This window comes from Solea senegalensis, linkage group LG2, assembly GCF_019176455.1.
Source record: "Solea senegalensis isolate Sse05_10M linkage group LG2, IFAPA_SoseM_1, whole genome shotgun sequence".
NCBI lineage: Eukaryota > Metazoa > Chordata > Actinopteri > Pleuronectiformes > Soleidae > Solea > Solea senegalensis.
The window spans coordinates 22,310,207-22,335,555 of NC_058022.1; the positions used below are offsets into that span (position 1 = coordinate 22,310,207).

General features: G+C 41.0%; 1 protein-coding gene across 3 annotated transcripts in view; it reads right to left on the bottom strand.

The window, feature by feature from the left end:
* LOC122765050 (fibroblast growth factor 14-like) overlaps positions 1–19,240 on the bottom strand; it is a 33,710-nt gene extending 14,470 nt beyond the window's left edge. For 2 of the 3 annotated variants that reach the window (XR_006359927.1, XM_044019112.1), the window contains exons 1-3: positions 18,497–19,239; positions 6,019–6,129; positions 4,109–4,212 (exon numbers count right to left, since the gene is read on the bottom strand). Coding sequence is in view for 2 of the 3 variants with exons in the window: in XM_044019112.1 (XP_043875047.1) it covers positions 4,109–4,212; positions 6,019–6,129; positions 18,497–18,689 (408 nt within the window). In the remaining variant the exon portion in view is untranslated. Of the gene's footprint in view, positions 1–4,108; positions 4,213–6,018; positions 6,130–18,496 lie in introns of all 3 variants that reach the window. The other variant, XM_044019113.1, reaches the window with a different exon arrangement.
* Positions 19,241–25,349: the final 6,109 nt, after the last annotated feature.

The window sequence follows — 25,349 nt, forward strand, 5'->3', positions numbered from 1 at the left end:
CTACACAAAAAAATCCAAATTCAAGACATATAGCAACTTTTTTTTAACAGTAACGCAAATAGTTACTTTTCCTGGTAACGAGTTACTTTTATTATAGCGTAATTCAGTTACTAACTCAGTTACCTTTTGGAACAAGTAGTGAGTAACTATAACTAATTACTTTTTTAAAGGGGACATATTATACCCTATTTCCCCCATTAAAATAGTTCCCTGGTGTCCTAATGAACATGTCAGTGACATGCCTTGGTCAAAATACCATAAGGATGAAGCATAATAGTAGTTCAATAACCCTGCTAAACCCGCCCCTTTCAGAACGCTCGGTTTTCGTGCATGGTCCCTTTATATGCAAATGAGACACAGGCAAACACACACCCACTTCTTCCAGGGGGTTTCTGATTTGTCCTCTTTACAGCACTTTACAGCTCTATTCGTCTCCCCATCCCTCCACTAGTTCTCTGACAATATCAACATGGCAGTGTGCGCAGAAAACAGCGAAAATGCCGTCACAGGAGGAGACGTCCTACATAAGGATCGAGTCAAACAGTGCCGAACTGTAAATCAGTTAAAAACACTTAGGAACAGCACTGCTGATCGCCAGCGGCGTGCGGCGAGCTGAATAAACTGCATGTTGCAGTCTCTCAGACCGGAGACTGTGCCCTGGAGACCTCACCACCGCTGATCGCCACTGTGCTCCGGAGACCTCGCCACCGCTGATCGCCAGCGGCAAGCTGCATAAACTGCCGCTGTATGTTACTGTATCAGACTGTGCTCTGGAGACCTCGCCACCGCTGACCAGCTCCGGTGCTCCGGCGAGCTGGCGACCGGTAACATTCGTGGTGAAATGCGCATGCTGCCGCCATAAGCACAGGGAATTCAACATCGAGCGTTTTATCGCCTATACTTACACTAAGGGGGACCACGAAAACATGACTGAGTATTCTTTTTCCACACTTTGGTGACTGGTAGGGCCTCCAGAGTCCCAAATATAAGTATTGAAATGGTTAAAGTTGATTTTGCAAAATATGTCCCCTTTAAAGTAACGTTCCCAACACTGGTAATAAGTAAAACAAAATTATATAAAAAGTATATGATATAACTCAGTTTTCTTGGTCTTTGAGTAGGAAAATGGCACATTTAAGTGAGCGCTGTCGATACGATAACAACGCTATAAACTACCCAAAAGTCCAAAACCCAATTCTTTCAAATTAATATAACTTTACAGGGCAATATATAGTGTGCAACATAACGTTCTAGTGAATAAAGACTGTTACTGTTTCTTCGTATGACGCAAAGTTGTTGTCACTTGACTTTTACTCACCTCGTCGTCTCCACACTTCTCATGGGGAATGAAAAACATGTGCTTCCGGTATGTTCGCTTTTATTTTGAATATGTGCTTCCGGTATGCTCGCTTTTATTTTGAAAGGCTTTGAATCAACGTCCGGTCCTGACAGTGCAGGAGACCTCACAGTGCAGGTCTGCAACGAAGGGTCCTGCAGTGCAGGTCTGCAGCCAGACTGTCGTGCCCATTTCTTCTTTTTGCATTTTGAAGTATTACTTCAAACCTTGTTAAGATCCAACAGTGCAAAATGTAAATTCTTGCAATTTTTCAACTGGTGTTAAAATTTTGATCAGGAGTGTATGTTCCAGCGTAATGCATTCTGGGATACATGGCCCAAGTACGCTCACCACCCAGTGCATACTTGGTAAAACTGGTGGAGCGAGAACACTCCCGGTTATGAGAACCATACTCGCTGCTCACGTACTTGAGAATTGGAGCAGAACTTGGACTGAGGCTGATGACGTTTCACAAGTACAGGAGTACGCAAGTACGGCAAGTATTATTTCTCAATATAAGGATATTGAGAAATGGCCCATGTCTCTCGGCTGGCCTGGGAATGACTCATGACTCATGTGTTGTGTTTTTGTGCATTTGTGTGGTGAGACTCCTCGCAAACAAAATTGCCTCTTCTGTCCTCTCTTCCCATCACCTGCTCTTCCTCTCTGTCTCCTGTCACCTCAGAGGAATGAAGAGGAGGTAAGGAAGAGGAGGGACATGTCAGCGAGGAGAGAGTGTACTCTCTCTAAAGAGTCAGCATGGAAATAATTCAAAATCTGCTTCAGCGGATCTCCTCCTCTCCTCACCTCACCTCACTTCTCTCTCCTCCTCCTCTTCCTCCTTCTTCATGTACCAATTGCTCTAACTCTGCGTTCTTCTTCAGCTTTTCAAGAGAGTGAAATGTTAAATCATATATTAATTTGAAGAGAATTACCCATTAAATATTAGATCTGTTATATATCAGGTGTGGCTTTGAGACCACTTTTTAGAACTACTAACTAGAGATTAAAATCATGTTTTAAATTGCTCCATTTCCCCTTTTCTTTGATTAAAGTTGTATCAACAGGAGACTTTTGCCTCTTGCATCGTAATTAACCTATTTTCTACGGGATCACTACAAAATAGAAGTCTTTGTTTGTAGATAAACAAAGTCGTAAAATCCTCTGGATATATAAACCGATTTGATACTGATTATCTGTTCCCATACTGGCCAAAATAACTATATCGGAAATCGGAAATATAAATAAGATATAAATATAAATAATAACAAAAAAAGGCAAATGCTCACCACCACCATCATCATGTAACAACGACCAATGTCTGCCACACAGATGGAGCATTATGAAATATGGCAGGTTATGGCTAGGTAGTTCATGCATCACCACAGATGTTAAATCAAGAGTTAATCGGATTAAAATACTTAAAATGCTTAAGACTGTGATATTAGTATCATATTTCAAAAAGCAGGTATCAAGCTTCACTATAGCATCACTATAACCTACAATAAATGTTGTTTTTTTTCGTTTTAGATCTGTACTATTGATTTCCTCTCACTACTGAAGGTTGCACATAAAAATACCAACGAGAACAAACATAAAATCAGCTCCAGAATCACACAACAAGTGTAACACAACAGCTCGGATTCAAGCAAATTCTTTTGACAGAATGTTTTTTTGAGGTCAAATCATATTGCCAACCCCTGACCCCTCACCGAGCCCCCCTAGGGGCCCGTCCCACTATTTGAGAAGTACTGACTTAGCCCAATAGACCTTCTGTTCTCTAATACAGCATTCAAGTATAAAGAAGGCTTTACTGTACACCATATCAATACTCACGACCAATGGCATTTGAAAATAAGAGGGTGATTTACAAACAGCCTTTGTATTATCAGTTTGTTCTTATGTAATTTCAAAGTTTTCAATCTTCAATAAAACTGATTGACTTTTATATTGTAGTCATACAAATAATCCACCCATTACATACATATACAAGTGTTGTGGGCAGAGCCTGGACGGAGTGTACGTGAGATAAAAGATTGGTAGGGACACTGCTGGGGCATGCAAAATAACCAAAAAAAAAAAAAATTCAATACCTTTTCTGTTCTGTAGTATTCCTTGTCTTTTGTTGTTTTTAGTCTAAACAGGTGCCTACGTTGGTAATTTGACTTTCCAGGGTTACTATACTTCATAATATAAGATACTTGCATTCTGACATACGTATAGTGTCTCTTCCTGTTTCCACTAGTGTGTTGTTGTGTGTTTCTCCTGCTTGCTACTGTCTGACAATCTCTGCTATTTTTTATCTACTGTAACAATCAATTCACTGAACAAGCACTTGTTTTGTAAATCGATTACAACACGTAAGTTAACACGTTATCACTGATATTACCAGCCTACCAATAATATCGGCCCTATATTAGCCTAATGATGCAATATCATTGATGGTCAGTTACTGGCTACGAGTTAGGGGTAGGTTGAGGTGCAGTGGCACAGTTTTGTTACAGAAACCAAGAATAAACATAGATTACGAGTGGATAGCTGTTCATGTAGCACAGAGATTAAAAAACATAGCTACACAAGACTTGCAGTCGCACAAGTCCACCTGAGAGCAGCATCAGTTTAATGCCTCTGAGAGGTTTTTTTCTCCTCTCATTTTTTTTATCATTGACAGAAACAGAGAACTTTAAAATGTCCCTGAAATTGTCACAAACTGCCAGAAATCAGTTGTGTGTGTGTGTGTGTGTTTGTTTGCATGAGCACAAACATGCTTACCGAGGAGTAGAGGTGACCCTCTCCGTTCATGGCAATGTAGAGGCCAGTCTTGACGGACTGGATGGCGACAACTCTCAGACCCACAGGAATTAAATTAAACAGAGCTAAAGGACCAAAAACAGACATACAGTTATATTTCTTTTCAGTTTCTACGAAAAAAAACGATAGAACATTCAAAAATAGAAAAATTAAACTGTGGCTTTTGTTCCAGTCATCTATCTTAAGGCTGTGACTTTTCCCTTCAATGACATTAAGCGGCATTTTCTGATTGTCTTACCACAGAAACGTCAAAGCACATTCTTATTGCCTGCCTTGTTGCATTCTCATTACAAATAGTACCACCATGAATTCCTGATTTTATTTTTTTAATGACCCACATAGGGTTGAGCAACATAAAGATTTTATATCTATATCATGACATGAGACAAGATATGGTCATCTGTGATGACTTCCTGGTTTTAAAGGATGTTTCATTGATAATATCATATTTATTATATCGAATACATTAGTGAAACACATTATATTATATAAATTAAATATTGTATATTGATTAGAAAATACATGGAATCTGTAGTCACTTTATGGCACTTCTTTCATTGAAAGCCAAGTTATTTAAGCGGAATTGTACCATATTTATAGGCAATTTATTAGTTCTAACTAACTAATATCCTTACTTTTTACATTAAAAGGTCAAAGAAATAAACCAGGTATTATCTGGAATGAAGGGTAATAACTGTGTTTTAAGCATGTAATACGGATCATAAACAGTAGATATTTTATTGTATAGTGTTTTTGCAGTATTTTTGAACAAACTTCTCAAAACAAAACTTTTCATGAGGAAACAAGCTGAGTGCAGTTTGATATCCCGATATATCTAATTTATTGGGATATAGCCAAAAAATATCCACGTATTAATCATAAGCCATATCGCCCAGCCTTACACTAATACTGATTTGATTCATAACATCATATATACATCCATGTTGAATGATATAAAAAGGTATATTGCGATAAGGTTTTTCCCTTTATTGCCTCACATATTTCGGTCCGGACAGATTCCTTATAGAGCAGGGCTATTCAACTTCAGAAGCGGGTCGGCCAAAAAGGAAAATGTGATGTTTTGTGGGCCACAAAGAATATTTGTCAAAAAATAATAATTTGGCTAAAAATAAAAGAATAATTATAGCAAATATATTGCTACAATGAATAAAATTTGCCAAACATTTACCATATTTCAAATCCAGACAGGAGCCAGTCCACTTTAATGGGACAGAGGTGGACATTCAAGAGAGGTGCAAAAGTCACACCAACAGACAAGAAGTTTACAAGATGGCGGCGCCCTGTACGGCAGCGGCTGCTTCGGCTCCCGGTAATATAGCCAATACATCGCTTAATTCGCCATCTATACTACTATCTGCTCAGCGGAATAGCTCACAAGGTCATGCTTAGTTTACGCAAATTCAGTCTTTCTGACTATGTACATTTAGAGACGCGGACCACACTACAAAGCCTTGGTCTGCTACACCAGTCGGACCCAGCGGCCTACAAAGGGAGAGTCGGGCCACTGTGCAAAGCCTTCTCCAGCACATCCCAAAGATTCTCAATGGGGTTAAGGTCTTGACTCTGTGGTGGCCAATCCATCTGAACCACTCTTTCACAATTTGAGCCTTATGAATCCTGGAATTGTCATCTTGGAATATGCCCATGCCATCAGGGAAGAAAATAATCCTTGATGGAATAACCCAGTCATTCAGTATATTCAGGTAGGCAGCTGACCTCATTTGTTGGGCTCATAATGTTGCTGAACCTAGACCTGACCTATTTGCTTAGTTAAATCCAGGTGGCAAATTTTTTTTTTTTTTTTTGCCAGGCAGTGTATATCAGTGTGTTTGTGTGGTGTGTCTACTTGCAGGAGTTGGTGCTGTCATCTTTGGTCCCGTCCAGACTTCCGTCCTGGCCCATCTGGAGATAGAAGCCCTGTCTGCAGAACAACCTGGTCACTATGCCCTTCAGCTGTGGTTCTGCCGAGACACAGACAATGACAGATGAGAGGTTGGCAGCTAAGATTCGCCAGACAGACAATTTACTTCAACCACCAACACCCTTATACTGAGGCTGTGGGGCCTAATACAGACCATAGCTAGCTATAGCCCAACCCACTGGTTAGCCTTACTATCAAGAATAATCAATCAACTTAATATCATCACAGCTCCTCCACCAAGAAAACACATAATACACAAACATATACAACACGTTCCAAACTTGACAACCTTATGGACAAATTCCACTAAACCAAATAAATTGTTTTATTTTTGCCTTTCAGAACAAAAGGGAAAATGGAACAAAGAAACATTTTGTCACTAAATTGGTAGACTTGGTTTTTGGAACAACTGCCTGTGGAAAAAGTTGACTGGTTACAAGCGTCTACGTAACGGCTATAAAAAGTAGCAAAATAAAACATCTGGTTTACAGAATAAAACATGTTAAATAAATGTTAAAGGCGACATAGACCGGAAGCTCCAATTAGCGCTGCGTTTGTGTGTGTATCTGCGTCATTACCTCGTTTATGAAACCCTAAAGTTTCAGAACAAACAGTTCAGCCACTGCTGAGAAAATAGGGTTTTATTGTTTTCCTGGGCTCTGCGAAGTGGATCAGCACTTCCATATGTTGATGTCGTCATCAGAAATCCTCAACACTCCTCTCACCACCGTAGCGCCTCCTGGTGCGGGCACTAGTCCGGGCACATCCGGTTGCGTACATTCAACCGCAGAAGAAGAACTACTCTCGATGTAGCTGCTGAGATGCAGAGCATCCACCGTGCCACTGTGTTTCTGAGAGCTGGCCTACCAATTATGTCACTTCCAGGTACCTGGCCAATCACAGGACAGTGGGAAAGCTCTTGTTGGCTGGCCAATCACAATACAGTCCACGTTCTGGGGGTGTGGTTTTGGTCTGAAACAGCGCGGCTGACGAGAGCGTCAGTGAGGAGATACTTTGATCGGCTCGTTTGCAGCGACTAGGAGGTTTTTAACCATGAAAACAAGTTAATATATGTAAGTCGACCTCCATAACTAACATATATGTGCGATACAAGCATTCTATGTCGCCTTTAATAAACCCATGTTGAAAACACATCATATTTTCATTTAACTAATAATCCTTGCAAGCTCAGCGTGCTCCTGTTTATTCAGTCAGTAATACTGCTGTGTTTACAACATTTACAAGTACCACAGAAAAACTTAGTCTCACGACTCCAGCTGTCCAGCCGTGTGTTAGCAGGCAGACGTGAGACGCAAGCAGTGTAAATTGGTGCGAATGACAGCGCGTCCATTCTGCAACGAGTGTATTTACCTGTGCAACAAAAAATACTATTTTCTGATTGGCTGATAGGTTACTCATTTGAGACAGCTGTATGAATGAACTACACATCATCAATTCATAGATAGATATGTCATGTGTGGTGTATGGACTCATTGACATGTGTGAGACTTGGAAGCTCTGATATACAATAATTGTCTCATAAAAAAAGATGTTTTGGTGCCCATATTAATGCCCCAAAGGCAATAACATTAACATAACACCCCCGTCATAATGGGCTACTCCAACCGGTTGAGTAGTCCATCGGTTTGCAAAACCAGGAAGAGGGCACAGCTTGAATGGTGGTGAGTACATGGACTACAGAATTGTTAATGCAGTTTTAATCAATAAGTGAAAATGTTTCTTAAACAGCTGTGTGACTATTGCATTTCTTGATGCTAGATGAAGTTTCTGTTTCAATGAAGTTTCAATGTCAGTAGGCCTTTCCCAGCACACTAAAACCACAGCGTGATTAATGTATGGCCAATGGTGGTTGATGACAGTGTGCTAGATGAACTAGATAAGTTAAACACTACATATTGCAATGTGGGTGAACACAGTGACAAACCAGTGTCAGGACAGCAATGATGTCAAAGTGCCGGCAAAAGGCTGCCTGCATGCCATGTCCAGAGGGAGCTTCATGGTTCACACACATCATATAGTGAGCCAAAATTTTAAATTAGAGTTGTCAGCTTCGATTAGAATTAATCATGAACAATTTATGTACAGATTTCGGCCTAAATTCCATTTCTGCACACATCCACGATGACAGTGCAATGCGGGCACATGTAACCTGCTGCATCCTGAGGGACGGAGAGACTAGTCAAGCACATCCAATCCATTACAGGATTCTTGGAGTAAGCTTTCCTTCTTGCTCATTGTTCCACTTGAATAAAGCTGATTAATTATTTCTGAACATTTGATTGTAAATAACAGCAATGTGGTGGGTCTGTAGCCACAATAATATACATATATTTTTATTTATCAACCAATGTGTTGTTTTGTAAATATGAGTCCATATATCAATGTATGGATCCCAGTAGTTAATCTTCCATTTTTAGGTCTCATATAAAATGATAATGTATCAAAAATAATTGATAAATCCGTACTAACTGAAATGCAGATATTTATGTATTACAGATGTTTACTGAAATACTGTTTTGCTTAGCAAGAATACTTGAAACTAGATTGTACATCTACAGCCACTTTAGGACTGTAATGTGCCTTAAAATGAGGCCAAAAACTGGCCCAAATCACAAGCAAAGAAATTCTGTCATTTAAGAAAAGTTTACTTAAAATGAGACGTCCTTTACTTGATTAAGCTGATTTAAAGGCCGTGTACCATATCATTTCTAATATTTTCATACACAAGAATCTGTGATTATGAATTTCTCTTCTGTATTTATAACAAACTTAATACACAAACCAATTACGTCACTTCCAGGTAACTGGTTAATCACAAGACAGTCGTGTTCTGACGAGAGCGTCAGTGATGAGACATTTACATCGGCTCGTTTGCAGCGACTAGGACGTTTGACCATAAAAACGACTTCATGTTTGTAAGTACACCTCCATATCTCACATATAAGTGAGATAGGACCATGCTATGGCCTCTTTAAATGACCAGTTATGTATTAAAAACTCAAGCCCTGCCCTCTTTCCTCTGCCTATCCACGTGTGAAAAACAAAATGCTTTGGTCACGTATGACCCTCACAGGACAATCAAATTTTCTGAATCACAACAATCTTACGATAATACACCCACGGACGTCACCTCTCCTGACCATCTAAAACTGTGTGGAAAGTTTTTGGTTTTCCATCAACAAACTGAAAAATTACAAATAAAGATATCGTAATCTGCAGAATAAGCAACATCAAAATGAAATATCACTCGACGAGCAACCTGAGGGGACACAGGTCTGCCAACACATGCTTTATTTGCAAAGCTTGATTAAGTTTGTGTGTTGTATTTGTGGAGTTACAACCACCTCTGTGCTAATTAATTGAAACTTGTGTTTCAATTACAATTACGGCCCCAAATGATAAAAAAACGGTCAAAATAAATAAATTATTAAAAACCAAAACACTTTTAATATTGTAATTGTCTCTTTCTGTCCTGCTCGTCATCCAGCAAACAGTGTTGCCAACTTAGAGACTCAGAGAGTATTCAAAAAAAGCAACTAGTGGTGTTACTGTTCTCACCCTCCCATGCACATCAAGCATGATGCGAAGGAACTAATAAATTATGAGGTGGGGGAAAAAGATTGCATCTGTGATCAGAGCAGGGTTTACACACACAGCTGCTGCTGCTGGGAAGACTGCATGATTTAAACACACCATCCCAGTGACGCTTCATAACAACCCCCCTCTACAAGTATTGTCATTGTTTTATAGTTTTTTCTTGTTTGTTTAAAAAAAAAAAAAACAGGGTTTTGAGAAACAAACACAAACAAGCGATCCACTGCTGTGTGAAAGGATTTGACTGCACATCATCAACAACACTTCTGATTGGTTAGAAGTGAATCTATCAACTATGTCTTTAACAACACTCACTTTTTGTTGATTCCATGACAGCATCCATTACAATTACATACATATGGTCAACTATGCAAATTAGGTGATGACACCATTTTGCGACTTCTAACTTCTAACTTTTTAGGACAGCCATTAGATACTTTTCCTTGCTGAGGAGTAAGCGTTTGAAATAATCAGTTGAAATAATCATAAATTCAATTTTGTCCCAAATAGTCGTGATGATGATTTTTTTCCCGAACCCCTCCTAATATTTATCTTGCAGATATTGCAAGTGCCTGTCGAAGTTGTTGACGTAGCAAGTGTAAAATACTTCCAAACACCCGATTTTTTCTCTTGGTGTTATGTGCCAGTTTTTCTGTTGCCCCCTTTTCTTCTCCCTCTGAGCAGGTACCTGCCTTCCTCAGCTGTGCTCCCACCCGAATCACTGCGAAAGGGTGGAGAAAAAGTGCCTTACTCTCTCTGTTCCAGAGCAGACACTCAGCAGGTGGCTGTGTGTGTGTACCCGTGTGGGTCCTGGTGATCTGGAGAAGCATCCTGGAAGCGATCACCACTGCTCAACAGTCTTTGGGAGATATTTGATTTATTTGCCTTTAAATGCTTTTGTTAGTAATATATATTGTTAAACGTTTCAGTCGTTTCCTCTTTTGACCCGGACAAACACAGGTGTTGCAACCCTAAACCCTTATGCAGCGTGATGTAGCAAGCGTCGCAAACGTAGAATTGAAGGGACTAAATCAGCATCATAGATCAGCCTCATTATCCAATATCTGATTCAGCTATTTAGTCAACATCGGGTCCGATGAACATCCTCACCAGCTGCATCACTGTGTGGGGCGGGAGCTGCACTGACCACAACAGTAATCACAGCTGCCCCACTCCAATCCCTGCAAGACACGGACAACACCCTCCTCACCCGAAAAGCAACCATGATTGTGCACGACGTCAGCCACCCTGCACACAATCTCTTCTGCCTCCTGCCCTCTGGGAGTTGATACAGAAGCATCCGTGCCCGCTTCACCAGATTTGCAAACAGCTTCATTCTCCGGGCTGTCAGGAAACTGAACTCTCACCCCTCTCTCCCATCCACCCCTCTCTGCATCCCCCAAAAACTCTGGTCTCTGAAGTTGCTGCTATTTTATCTTATTTTATTTAGTCTATAACATGTTCTTATTTTGTAGGCACTTTATTTTTTTAGTGATAGACATGTCTTATTTGTAGTGGGATAGTGTGAAACGTACTTTCAATTCCTCTGTATGTCTAGTATATGTGGAGAAAATTGACAATAAATTTGACTTGTGTGATCAATATTGTATTGGTGCATCCTATCTCAGTACAACGGTACTGAGGTACAAAGGCTGACTTCAGGTGATGGATTGATATCATATGTCAAGGATCTTTGTCAGTGTACACACATAATTATTTAGTATTATGACATCATAATAATATAACACACACATTTACATGTAACCATTAAGACTTAGACTTTGTCTTTGCCTTTGTTTGTGTGATGCACCGTTTGAGAAGTGGCTGGAGATGTTTCTTGTCTCTCGTCTTCCTCTAGAATATTTGACACCTCATCTACGTTTCATCTGCCTCCATTTACCAAAACAATCAAAAATAGATCTGAGAATTTGTATTAAAGGTGACATAGAATGCTTGTATCACACATATATGTTAGTTATGGAGGTCTGCTTACATATATTAACTTGTTTTCATGGTTAAAAACCTCCTAGTCGCTGCAAACGAGACGATCAAAATATCTCCTCACTGACGCTGTCGTCAGCCGCACCGTTTCAGACCAAAACCACACCCCCAGAACGTGGACTGTGTTGTGATTGGCCAGCCAACGAGAGCTTTCCCACTGTCCTGTGATTGGCCAGGTACCTGGAAGTGATGTAATAGATAGGCCAGCTCTCAGATACACAGCTCCCCCTCTGGCACGGTGGATGCTCTGCATCTCAGCAGCTACAACGAGAGTAGTTCTTCTTCTTCTGCAGTTGAATGTACGCAACCGGATGTGCCCGGACTAGTGCCCGCACCAGGAGGCGCTACGGTGGTGAGAGGCGTGGTGAGGATTTCTGATGACGACATCAAATTAAGGAAGTGCCGATCCGCTTTGCAGAGCCCAGGAAAACAATACAACACCATTTTCTCAGCAGTGGCTGAACTGTTTGTTCTGAAACTTTAGGGTTTCATAAACGAGGTAATGACGCAGATACACACAGACACGCAAGTGTTAATTGAAGCTTCCGGTCTATGTGGGCTTTAATGATAAAAATAAACTGACAATTAATTAGGTTAATGATTCGTAATTTATTCAACTTATTCAAAATATATATTTAAATAATTAAAACTAGTACTGTTAATACCATTTATCATGATATAGATTTGTAATCATGTCCTTTAGCCCTATTATGAATAATCTTACAGTCTGAATTGATATTTACATAACTCCCTTCTCTAATGGATATGACAAATCAATACTTGTCCACAGGGAACTGTCCTGCTGCTTTAACTTGTCTTCTATTTATGTGTCTCTCCATTTCACCACTGATAATCCGGCCTGCTCTGGAGAGCCACTGCCACAGCAACATTCCAACATGTTGCGAGGGTGATATTCCCACTTTCACTAGTATCGCCACATCCTCCCTTGTCTGTTACTAGGGAAATTCCCATTCTTGTGTTGCCACAGCAACAGCCCTTCCAGACTGTTCCAGTGCAAGGGTATCCCCCAATCCGCACACACACCACAACAATGTGATCTGATTCAATCAGTCACCTTGTCAGGCGGCTGTGCTGATTTGACATGTCATATTCATGTCATATTGTCTATTAATCCGCCCCAGTCTGACAAATAAAATATCATCATGCAACTGAAGTCACCCTCATTTACATGCACAGTACGTCTTCCATCTTGCCCTATCACTTGTGTGATAGGGGTGTCCTCTTCAGCTACACCTCCTGTCCTTATGTCCTCCTTCACAACATCCATGAACCTTCTCTGTGGTCTTCCCTTCAACATCAAGGGTGTAGGTTTGGTTACAAGGACTGGTGGGGACACCAAATCTCAGCATCTTCAGCTCTGCTACTTCCAGCTTCACCTCCTGTCTTTCAGACAGTGCCACTGTCTCCAAGCCATACATCACAGTTGGTCTCACAATCATCTTGAAGACCTTCCCTTTCACTTTTGCTGCTACAGGGTCAGACAATTAAATCATTAAAATAGGTAATTGCGATGTGTTTGGTTTGTGTTCAGTATTTACTGTGTTACAGATTTAAAACAAAATGGAGCATTTTAATGTGATTTTTGAAGAATATTAAACTAAACTCAACTGAAATGAAATGGTTCCAAATGTCACAGATGGGTCACGGGAGATTTATTTGTGGTTGCCAAAGAAATTTGAAGAATTTTCGCAACCTTTTATTAAAGATTCATGTGTATATGTTTTAAATAACATATTCCTGTGTCTTTTTTTCCCCCCCAATTTTTGGTTTTATTTAATCAGAATTGTTGTGCATGAAAAAGTGTGACTTGCTAATAATAGCATCAAGTCTTTAGATCCTACCCACAATGAAATCAGTAAAATAGCTGCTTAATGAACATGTTCAATAATACTGGATAAACAATCATGCTAATAAATGAGCATATTAACCAATGATGAAAACGGTCAGCATCCCCCACACAAGCACAATCCTGTAAGCTCCTTGTACCTATGAATAAACAAAGGCTATATTTCAGTAAAAATTGTTCCAGCTGACAGCTGTGGTATTTCGTGTCATCAGTGTTCAAACAGTTTTCCAGTGTTTCCCCTTTTACCCAAACAGTTAAAGGAGTCATTGTATTCATGTGTTTCTTTTATTTATTTATCTATTTATTTATGCATACATGCATGTATGTTAGTTAGTTGATTAGTTAGTGCTAGGCAGTATGACCAAAAAATTGTATCACATATTTTTCAAATTATCTACGGTTACACGTTATACAACAGGATTTTTTTTGTAGTTATTTTTTAAATGAGCATAAATGAGTCCTCCAGTGAGGGAGAGGTGCAGTTAAATGAGTGTATTTGTGTGTGTGCACTTGCGCGAGTGGTCGACCGAGAGAGAGGTCCTTGGATCTTTTCTGTACTTGTACCTGGAGCAGGAGAACTACTCCGTGATTCGTGCTCTCTGTCTGCTGGTGGGAGTGTGCTCACCTATGTGTGCAACATGTGTATGTGTGCGATACTGAGAGCTGAGGAGAACTGGGAGGAAATGTAGAGACAGAAATTACATGCTGTGTAAATAACATAGATAAAATAAAAGGACAAAATATAGACCTGTTCTATATGAAAGGTAACCTTAAATGACTTCTGTTGTGATCTGGTGCTATATAGAAAATACAATTAAATTAAATTAACACTGCTCTGTCAGAAACCGCCATCTGCAATGGACTGAAATCAGTCATATTTCAATTTCTCTGTTCGCATTCATGACGCACAATCTGAGGGAGCTGCTTGAAATGATTTTATTTATTTTTCTCATAAATAAATCCCATCCATCAAATCTTCCGCTCTAAGTCAGCCTGGTGGGTTAACAGTTATTTAGTAATTTATTGAGTACAATTGCTCCCAAAAGAATGCCACCGATGTTTCAACTTCACAAATGAGACAAGCTGCAGACATGCTGGTCATACTTTCTCACCACAGATCAGTTTGAGTCAGGTCTGTGTCCCACATAAAACCTCTGGAAGACAGATATTGGCATAACTCGTTTCTCACACACACACACACACACACAGAGAGACACACACACACACACAAAGCAGAGATAGTGGATGTTGCCAAACTTTTAGCTGGAGCTCCCACAGCTGGAAACACAGAAGCAGGAGATGGAAAACAAAGGTGAAACTAAAAACTAAAAGAAATGCCTAAACGTGAGATGAAATGAAATAAAAACAGACCAGTATCATGTTGTAACGTTATTGTGAAAACAATATCCTGTTAAATAGTTCTGCCAATATACATATATTGTAAGAACACTATATTTATATTTTAAGAAGAATAAACAATTTTATACTGTAAGAATAATATACATATATTCTAAAAACAATGTTAAAACGTGAAATGTCTATTGGTTTTAACAATAAACTCATGATAATGATCTGTTTTTATTTTGCTGGGGTGGCAGCAATATGCTTCTGGTACATGTTTTTGTGCTTTATGTACATGGGCCGTCATGACCGTCGAACAGGCCGGGTGGGTCAGGCACCGAGTAGTTCCAGGCGGTACGTGGATTAGAAAGAAAATGGTGTTCCAGTAATCTAGAGGAATTTTAAGTAGACTGGAAAGATGGTTTTGTAGCTTACAAAAAAGCCCTACATAAAGCTGGAGCTGCTTATTCTTCTTCTTTATTTGAAGAAAATAAGAATATAAAATATATATATAGAAATAAATATATTCTCAAATAGTGGGGTGGGGGGGCGATGAGGTGTGGGGCATGAGAGGCAGGACAAGACAACTCACACAGTGGTTTATACAGATAAATAAATAAATATCATCAGGTTCTCAATAGTAATTCAAAAATGTCTGTCCTTTAGGGGGTGCATGACAGAAAATAATTGAGAACCACTGAGTTAAAGTAAGTATCGACCTTCTCTTGGCTTCAGATAATGGTCTATTCTCTTTACTTGTCCTGTTAGATCTTAGTGCTGCATTTGACACCAATGATCATAATATTCTATTGCAGAGATTGGAGCAGACTCTTGGGATCACAGGTGCTGCCCTCTGCTGGTTTAAATCATACTTATCTGATAGATTCTAGTTTGTTCATGTTAATGATAAAGCCTCACTACAAACAAAAGTTAATTGTGAAGGTCATTATACTCGGCCCTAAACACCTCAGAGAAAAACTTTCTGATCACATTGTCACTTTAGATGACATCACCCTGGCTTCCAGTTCCACTGTGAGGAACCTTGGAGTTACTTTTGACCAGGAAATGTCATTTGATTCACACATAAAACTAATTTCCAGAACAGCCTTCTTCCACCTGCGGAACATTCTATCTTTACAGGATGCTGAAAAACTAGTTCATGCTTTTGTTACATCTAGATTAGATTACTGTAACTCCTTATTAGCAGGATGTTCTAACAAGTCTGTTAGAATCCTTCAGTTAATTCAAAATGCTGCAGCACGAGTTCTGACAGGAACTAGAAAGAGAGACCATATAACTCCAGTGTTAGCTTCTCTACACTGGCTCCCCGTACAGTTTAGAATTAAATTTAAAATCTTCCTCCTCACGTACAAAGCACTTAATGGTCAGGCCCCTTCATACCTGAAAGACCTCGTCTTACCCTATCACCCTAATAGACCACTTAGGTCACAAAATACAGGTTTACTTGTGGTTCCCAGAGTCTGTAAGAGTAGAATGGGAGGCAGAGCCTTTAGTTACCAGGCTCCTCACCTGTGGAACCAGCTTCCAATGATAGTTCGGGAGGCGGAGCCTCTCTCTGTATTTAAAGTTAGACTTAAAACTTTCCTTTTTGATAAAGCTTATAGTTAGAGCTGGTTCAGGGAAACCTGGACCATCTCTTATTTATGCTGCTATAGAACTAAACTGCTGGGGGATTTCTCTGTGGTGCACGCACATTCACTCTCTCACACCCAGGATATGATTATGACTTTTTACATGTCATTAACCTTGTCTCTTTCTCTCCCTAGTTTGTGTCTTTCCTTCCTCTCTCTCTCTCTCTCTCTCTCTCTCTCTCTGTCCTCATCTTGCAGGTTGCAGGATCCAGATCCAGTTTTGAGGCAACTATTATTACCCCAACTGAGGCAGATGACTGCATATCTTTGTTCTGTCACAGATTTCTTCCTATTAAAATGGAGTTTTTTTCTCTCCACTGATGCCTAGTGTTTGCTCATTGTGTGAATTGTTGGTTTTCTCTGCTCTCCATGATGTACAGTGCCTTGAGATAATGTATGTTATGATTTGGCACTATATAAATAAAATTTAATTTCATTTAATTGAATTCTGTAGTAATGTGAAGGAAGTTGAAGAGAGGTGACAAATAGGATGAGACAAGGAAAACAGGGAGGGGAGAAGGCGGTTACTGATAGCTGGAAGGACATGAAGGGAAAAAGGACTGTAAAGAGGGTATCAGGCCAAAAGCATTGGAAGAGAGGAGAGAGAAAACTGGAGAAAGCGAAGCAACAAGGAAACTAAATGAAAACGGGAGGAGGTGGAGGAAGGAAAGGATCTCCCACAACGATGTGGAATTCTGACTCCTTAATATCCTTCCCTCACCAGACCGAACTGGTGAAATCCTATTCCCATCAACGTGACTCCTCATGTCTGCCTCCCCTCTATCTCGTCGTCTGTACTCAGCCTCCCCTCCAATTGCTAACTCATTTCCTGAATCCATCTCTCCTCCCTCGCTCTGTTTGCCGTCACTTGCTGCTTTCCTCACACAATCAATTGATTACAACAGTACTCAAAGCCTCTGCTTTCCATCACTTACACCAAAGCCCACAATCACAACAATTCATCAGTTTGCATTTACTTTCAGCTTTGATGCTCACAATACATCATAAATATCCATCCCATGATATCACACATTTGAGTTGAACTAGATTTGATATGGTCTTTGATATTTACACTCATCTGACCTCCAAGTAAAGAAAAAATGTTTCATGCAATGTCAATGTGATTTTCCCGACTGTTATTATGTTTCTTGAGGCAAAGTCAGATGTTTATGACTTGTAACTTTGAATTAGGACATGAAAATGACCTCATTGATGAGCATGGTTGAGATGCACACAGAGAGTAAGTCTATGGCTTCAATAATGAAAATACCTGAAAATAACTGAACCGTAAAGACATGACTGTGTGTGTTTGTGTGTGTGCATATTTGTATTTGTTACTTTTTTAGGACGTTTTCTGGCATAAACACTGACCTTGTCAGTTTTAGGGTTACGTTTTTATAATGTGGTTAAATTTAGGTTTGTGTTAGTCATTATCTGGTTATGGTCAAGGTTTGGGATAACACTTTATTATTTAGGACGTCCAAATGAATGGAAGCCAATGCAGCGTCCTAAGACGAATAGCTGTGCAAACACCTGTCTCTGTGTGATTTGAATTGTGGTTAGGTTAAGGTTAGGTATTAACTGTTATTGTTGAATGGACATCGAAGCAGATTCCTAAGAAGAATAGCTGCACAAACCTGTGTGTTCTTGTATGTGCATCTATGAACATATGAACCATAGGGAGTGAGGACATTTTGGAATATTGAGGACATTTTGTCTGGTCCTCACAACTTTGAATGGCTTTTTCGGGGGATTAAGTGTTATATTAGGTTAAGGGTTATATTTCGCCATTAAGTTGTGATGGTTTAAGTTAGTGTAGGGGGCTCGGGAATTAATTACGTCTATGAGTGCCCTAATGCTGCGCGAGAACGTGTGTGTGCGCGTGTGTGTGTGTGTGTGTGTGTGTATGTGCGTGTAGCCTCTCCGCACACCTTGCCTCCGAAGTCTCCTCTTCTTTAGTCCAAATATCCGGACTTTAGAGAAGATGTCGACCAGGTTGCCGTTGCACAGCCCCTGCTTTTTACCGGGGCTCTTCCGCCGCCGGTGAGCAGTCGGTCGGTGGGCGTGTTGCTCCCTCGCCTGTCGTTTCTGCCGGATCAAACCGCTGGCGATGGCCGCTGCCATGTCTCCGTCGAAACAATAGTGCTGTCTCCGTCCTTTTCTCCGGTCCTGTCAGATGGGTCCACCGGAAGGACGGAGCGCAGACAAAAGCCAGACACAAACCTTCGGGTCCGGTCTCCGCTCCAGCGGCTACAGCAGCCCCATCCTCAGCCACTAAGTCCACAATAAACGCGACACTTCACCTCACTGCATGTCTGTGCTACCGTTCACGGATTCTACCTGTCCGTCACGCCTGTGAGTGCAGAGAGCAGCAGCTGTCACTGAGCGACTCCTCCAAGAGCTCGTGTCTCTGTCCCCATGGTCAACAGGCGCGAGACAGACTACAGGATGAATCTGGACACGGGGAGAAACGACAGGTCTGCCCACTTCCCCCACCTCTCTCTCTCCTCTGTATTCCACTGACAGGAACGGAGAGGCGCGTGTGCCGCCGCTCTAGTGAAATCTATCGAAAGCCAATATGGTGACAGTTTATCTGCAGAAGTGCGTGCGTAACGCGGATTTCAAGTCAAAACTACATAGTTAATTAAAATTCAGGGTCTGTTTAGTTGAATTATCCTATGTGAGCTCATTTCCATTTGGAGGCCATTAGACAAAGAACATTGGAGACGATATATGTAGTACATAGTATATATGTATATATATATATATATATATATATATATATATATATATATATATATATATATATATATATATATATATATATACACATATACATGTGTGTGTGTGTGTGTGTGTAATTATATATAGATACACATACAGTGGGGCAAAAAAGTATTTAGTCAGCCACCAATTGTGCAAGTTCTCCCACTTAAAATGATGACAGAGGTCTGCAATTTTCATCATAGGTACACTTCATCTGTGAGAGACAGAATGTGAAAAAATCCTGGAAATCACATTGTAGAATTTATAAAGAATTTATTTGTAAATTATGGTGGAAAATAAGTATTTGGTCACCTACAAACAAGCAAGATCTCTGGCTCTCACAGACCTGTAACTTCTTCTTTAAAGGTGACATGCTTGTATCGCACATATATGTTAGTTATGGAGGTCTACTTACATATATTAACTTGTTTTCATGGTTAAAAACCTCCTAATCGCTGCAAACCAGCCGATCAAAATATCTCCTCACTGACGCTTGTCAGCTGCGCTGTTTCAGACCAAAACCACACCCCCAGAATGTGGACTGTGTTTGTGATTGGCCAGCCAACGAGAGCTTTCCCACTGTCCTGTGATTGGCCAGGTACCTGGAAGTGACGTAATAGATAAGCCAGCTCTCAGATACACAGCTCCCCCTTTGGCACAGTGGATGCTCTGCATCTCAGCAGCTACAATGAGAGTAGTTCTTCTTCTTCTGCGGTTGAATGTACGCAACCAGATGTGCCTGGACTAGTGCCCGCACCAGGAGGCGCTACAGTGGTGAGGAGTGGTGCGGATTTCTGATGATGACATTAAATTAAGGAAGTGCCGATCCGCTTCGCAGAGCCCAGGAAAACAATACAACACTATTTTCTCAGCAGTGGCTGAACTGTTTGTTCTGAAACTTTAGGGTTTCATAAACGAGGTAATGACGCAGATACACACACAAACGCAGCGTTAATTGGAGCTTCCGGTCTATGTGGGCTTTAAGAAGCTCTTCTGTACTCTCACTCGTTACCTGTATTAATGGCACCTAATTGAAGTCGTTATCTGTATAAAAGACACTTGTCCACAGCCTCAAACAGTCAGACTCCAAATTCCACCATGGCCAAGACCAAAGAGCTGTCGAAGGACACCAGGAACAAAATTGTAGACCTGCACCAGGCTGGGAAGAGTGAATCTACAATAGGCAAGCAGCTTGGTGTGAATAAATCAACTGTGGGAGCAATTATTAAAAAATGGAAGACATCCAAGACCATTGATAATCTCCGTCGATCTGGGGCTCCACTCAAGATCTCATCCCGTGGGGTCAAAATGATCATGAGAACGGTGAGCAAAAATCCCAGAACTACACGTGAACCTGGTGAAGGACCTGCAGAGACCTGGGACCAAAGTAACAAAGGTTACCATCAGTAACACACTATGCTGACAGGGACTCAAATCCTGCAGTGCCAGACGTGTCCCTCTGCTTAAGCCAGTACATGTCCAGGCCCGTCTGAAGTTTGCCAGAGAGCATATGGATGATCCAGAAGAGGATTGGGAGAATGTGGTCAGATAAAACCAAAATAGAACTTTTTGGTACAAACTCAACTTGTCGTGTTTGGAGGAAGAAGAATGCTGAGTTGCATCCCAAGAACACCATACCTACTGTGAAGCATGGGGGTGGAAACATCATGCTCTGGGACTGTTTTTCTGCAAAGGGGACAGGACAACTGGTCCATGCTAAGTAAAGAATTAATGGGGCCATGTATTGTGAGATTTTGAGCCAAAACCTCCTTCCATCAGTGAGAGCATTGAAGATGAAACGTGGCTGGGTCTTCCAGCATGACAATGACCCCAAACACACCGCCCGGGCAACGAAGGAGTGGCTCCGTAAGAAGCATTTCAAAGTCCTGGAGTGGCCTAGCCAGTCTCCAGACCTCAACCCCATAGAAAATCTGTGGAGGAAGTTGAAAGTCTGTGTTGCCCTGCTACAGTGTGTACAAATCTGTTGAAGACCTACATTAAACGTTTGACCTCTGTCATTGCCAACAAAGGTTATATTACAAAGTATTGAGTTGAACTTTTGTTATTGACCAAATACTTATTTTCCACCATAATTTACAAATAAATTCTTAATAAAATCCTACAATGTGATTTCCAGGATTTTATTTTCACATTCTGTCTCTCACAGTTGACGTGTACCTATGATGAAAATTACAGACCTCTGACATTATTTTAAGTGGGAGAACTTGCACAATTGGTGGCCGACTAAATACTTTTTTGCCCCACTGTACATATATTATGGCATGCCGCTCAGGAAATGAAACCTTGAATATATGGAATGAAACTTTGAATATATTGTGTATATATATATATATATATAGTAGGAATTACGACCTATGTCTACGTTTTGAAAACCAGCGCCCCTAGCGGTTGTATGACAGCAACCTGGTAGTACCTTGGAACTGCTATCTATAGCTTCACCAAAGTCACCACCAGCAGTCGGCTCAGTGACGAGAGCACTGCACCAGAGTGTGGTCGACAAGGGTTCGACTCCCTGTACCAATTTTAAAATTTTTACTGCCTAACGCTGTCTTTGCCCTAACCCTAACCTCAGTAACACATGTGCAAACCAGCGCCCAAAACAACCCATAGTTACGTTTCAGGTTTTGGAAAAAACAACCCATAGTTACAATACAGTTGGAGGACAGGTTGGGCAGTGCTGAGCCCCATAGGCACAATGGGTAACAGGTGCACGTCGCTGCATGCTCTTGTTCTACTTAGAGGGCAGATTTTACAACAGAGTGACAGAGATACAGTATTCTTCAAGAAGGATTAGGTGCATGGACTTACTATATATATACATATATGTATTTATATGTGTGTGTATATATATATATATACATATATGTGTATATATATATAGAAATAAATATATTCTCAAATAGTGGGGTGGGGGGGCAGTGAGGTGTGGGGCATGAGAGGCAGGGTGGGAAAACTCATACACTGGTTTATACAGATAAATAAATAAATATTATGTTGTCCATAGTATTTCAATTCAGGGGGGCATTAAATAAATGTTTGTCCTCAACTAAGAAAAATGGGAAAACATGTTTTTCATAAGAACAGAGCATATTCAGTTAATGTAATCATCATTTTCAATGTGACACAGGAAAATAATTACAGATAATGATTCCTCTCCACTCCACACATTGCTGTCTTTATTCAGCTCATGACAATTCTGAATTGATGGTTTTAAAAAATTTAAGAGGTGGGCAGATGGTCGAGCTAATGAACTGGAGGTCCGCTTGTCCCACATGTCTCACATGTTTCTTTCTGCATGTAAACCTACACTACAGAACTGAATATAGTACACTCACATTTCCTCCATGATGTAACACCATGCAGGAGGCAGTATCAGGTGCAGCATGGCACATGGTACTGACTAACACCAGGTTTAAATATTCTCAAAATATATATAACATAGTAAATGTATGTGGAATCAGAGTGTTGCATTTATGCCCCTAAATGATTAAACCATTCTCTACTCAAATGTCAAAATTGTAATTTTATATACATATGTTGTCATTTTAAGGCTTTGAGATGCCAGTAGCAGGGCAAAATACTCAGATATATTTCATCACCATGGACAGTGAAGAGCCTCTGCATGCAGTGATTCACAAAGACTGAGAGCCAACTAAGCAGCTGCTTGGAGCTTTCTTGTAGTGGCTCTGCCAGGTTTAAGGTGCATGTGGCAGAGAGTTCAGCAGTCCGGTGCAGAGCTGTAAGTCTCTGCTGTTTTCGTCCCTGTTAGGCTTATGTGCAGACTCCTTTGGTTGTGGTGTGGTCTGGCGAAGGTGCCAGATACTGGTTGCATTGCAGAGTCAGCGGTAGTTACATGCATAAATACCCACCACAACTACCACCTGAAGATGGGAGCTTAGTTAGTGTTTGGTTAGGTGAGTTAGAGGGACAGGGCTACAGGGGAGATGATTGAGGTCGTAGTGCTGTTCTTGTGTATGAAAGTAGTGGATTTTGTGTCGGTGTTGTGTTGAGAGGCTGAGCAGTGGCGAATGTAGAAAAGTTTCTGAAAGTACCGTCAGAGGAGCTGTTGGATTGCTGCTCACATGAGCAACTGTTGCATTTTCAGTTGGAAGTCGGTGATAAGCAAATAAAGGAAAACATTAAATATAATGATGGATAGATAGATAGATAGATAGATAGATACTCGATAGAAACAATAGAAAAGTGAAATAGTTACACGATAGAAACGTAAGAGGCATGCAGGTCTATGTACAGTCTAAATATAAACTGAAACATATGTATAAAAAAGAAAAAATATATAAAAAATATAAAGGCGTTGTAGAATGAGATGTACATGTGCGCTTGCGTGTATGTGTCATGTATGATGCAGGTTGAAGAGTCTGATGGCATGGGGGAGGAATGATCTCCTCAGTCTTTCTGTGGAGCAGGACATTGACAGCAGTCTGTCACTGAAGCTGCTCCTCTGTCTGTGTATGGTGCTGTGTAGTGGATGGTGTGGATTGTCTATGATGGACAGGAGCCTGTTGAGTGTGCATCGCTCAGCTATCGATGTCAGACTGTCCAGTTCTGTGCCTACAACAGAGCCTGCCTTCCTTATTAGTTTGTCCAGGCGTGAAGCGTCCTTCTTCTTTAGGCTGCCCCCCCAGCACACCACTGTGTACAGGAGGGCACTCGCTACCACAGACTGGTAGAAGGTCTGTAGCAGCTTCCTGCAGACGTTGAAGGATGCCAGCCTTCTAAGGAAGTACAGACGACTCTGTCCTTTCCTGCACAGAGCATCTGTGTTGGTGGTCCAGTCCAGCCTGCCATCCAGCTGTACTCCCAGGTATTTGTAGGTGTGCACCACCTCCACACAGTCCCCCTTGATAAGAACTGGTTCTGGGTGCACCCTGGATCTCCGGAAATCCACAACCATCTCCCAGGTCTTGGTGGTGTTTAGGAGCAGATGATTGTTGTCACACCATTTGACGAAGTCCTGGATGAGCTCCCTGTACTCATCCTCGTTTCCGCTCCTGATACAGCCAACAATGGCTGTGTCGTCCGCAAATTTCTGCACATGGCAGAGCTCTGAGTTGTGCTGAAAGTCAGACGTGTACAGGGTAAACAAGACAGGAGAGAGCACAGTCCCCTGCGGCGCCCCCGTGTTGCTGACCACCATGTCAGACCTGCATTCCCCCAGTCTCACATACAGAGGTCAGCCGGTCAGGTAGTCACTTATCCAGGCAACTAGGTGTGAACCCACTCCCATCCCGGACAGCTTGTCCCTCAGGAGCAGAGGCTGGATGGTGTTGAAGGCGCTGGAGAAATCCAAGAATGTAATTCTCACAGCACTGCTGCCTCTGTCCAGGTGAGAGAGAGATCGATGTTGCAGGAAGATGATGGCATCTTCCACTTCCACCTTTTCCCGGTAAGCAAACTGTAGGGGGTCAAGGGCATGGCAGGTCTGTGGCCTGAGGTGATGAAGCACCAGTCGTTCCATGGTCTTCATCACGTGCGACGTCAGGGCCACAGGTCTGAAGTCGTTCATCTCTCCAGTGTTGTAATGTTAAGGCTAATTTGGTCGATTTAGGCATTTTTAAAGTGGTAACAAGCGGATTCCTGGTGATGAGCGTGTCTGGCTGTAATGATGGAAGTCTGCGTTTGAGCAGTGGAGAGAACTGTTTTAGTTGCAGATGGAGATGGAGAAGTTGAAGGTGTTTTTTTATGTTGGTCTAGGGCTGGGCGATATGGCCTTTTACCGCAATATTTTTTGGCCATGTCACAATACACAATATATATCTCGATATTTTGCCTTAGCCTTGAATTAACACTTACGCATACAATCACACCAGTAGGATGATTCTATATGTCTACATTAAAACATTCTTGTTCATACTGCATTAATATATACTAATTTTAAACTTTCATGCAAAAAGGGCGAAATCACAACTAAGTCAAAGTTAACAAAACTGTATTTATTAAACAGTGAGTGGCAGCCCTCTTCATTTTCTAGCTGGT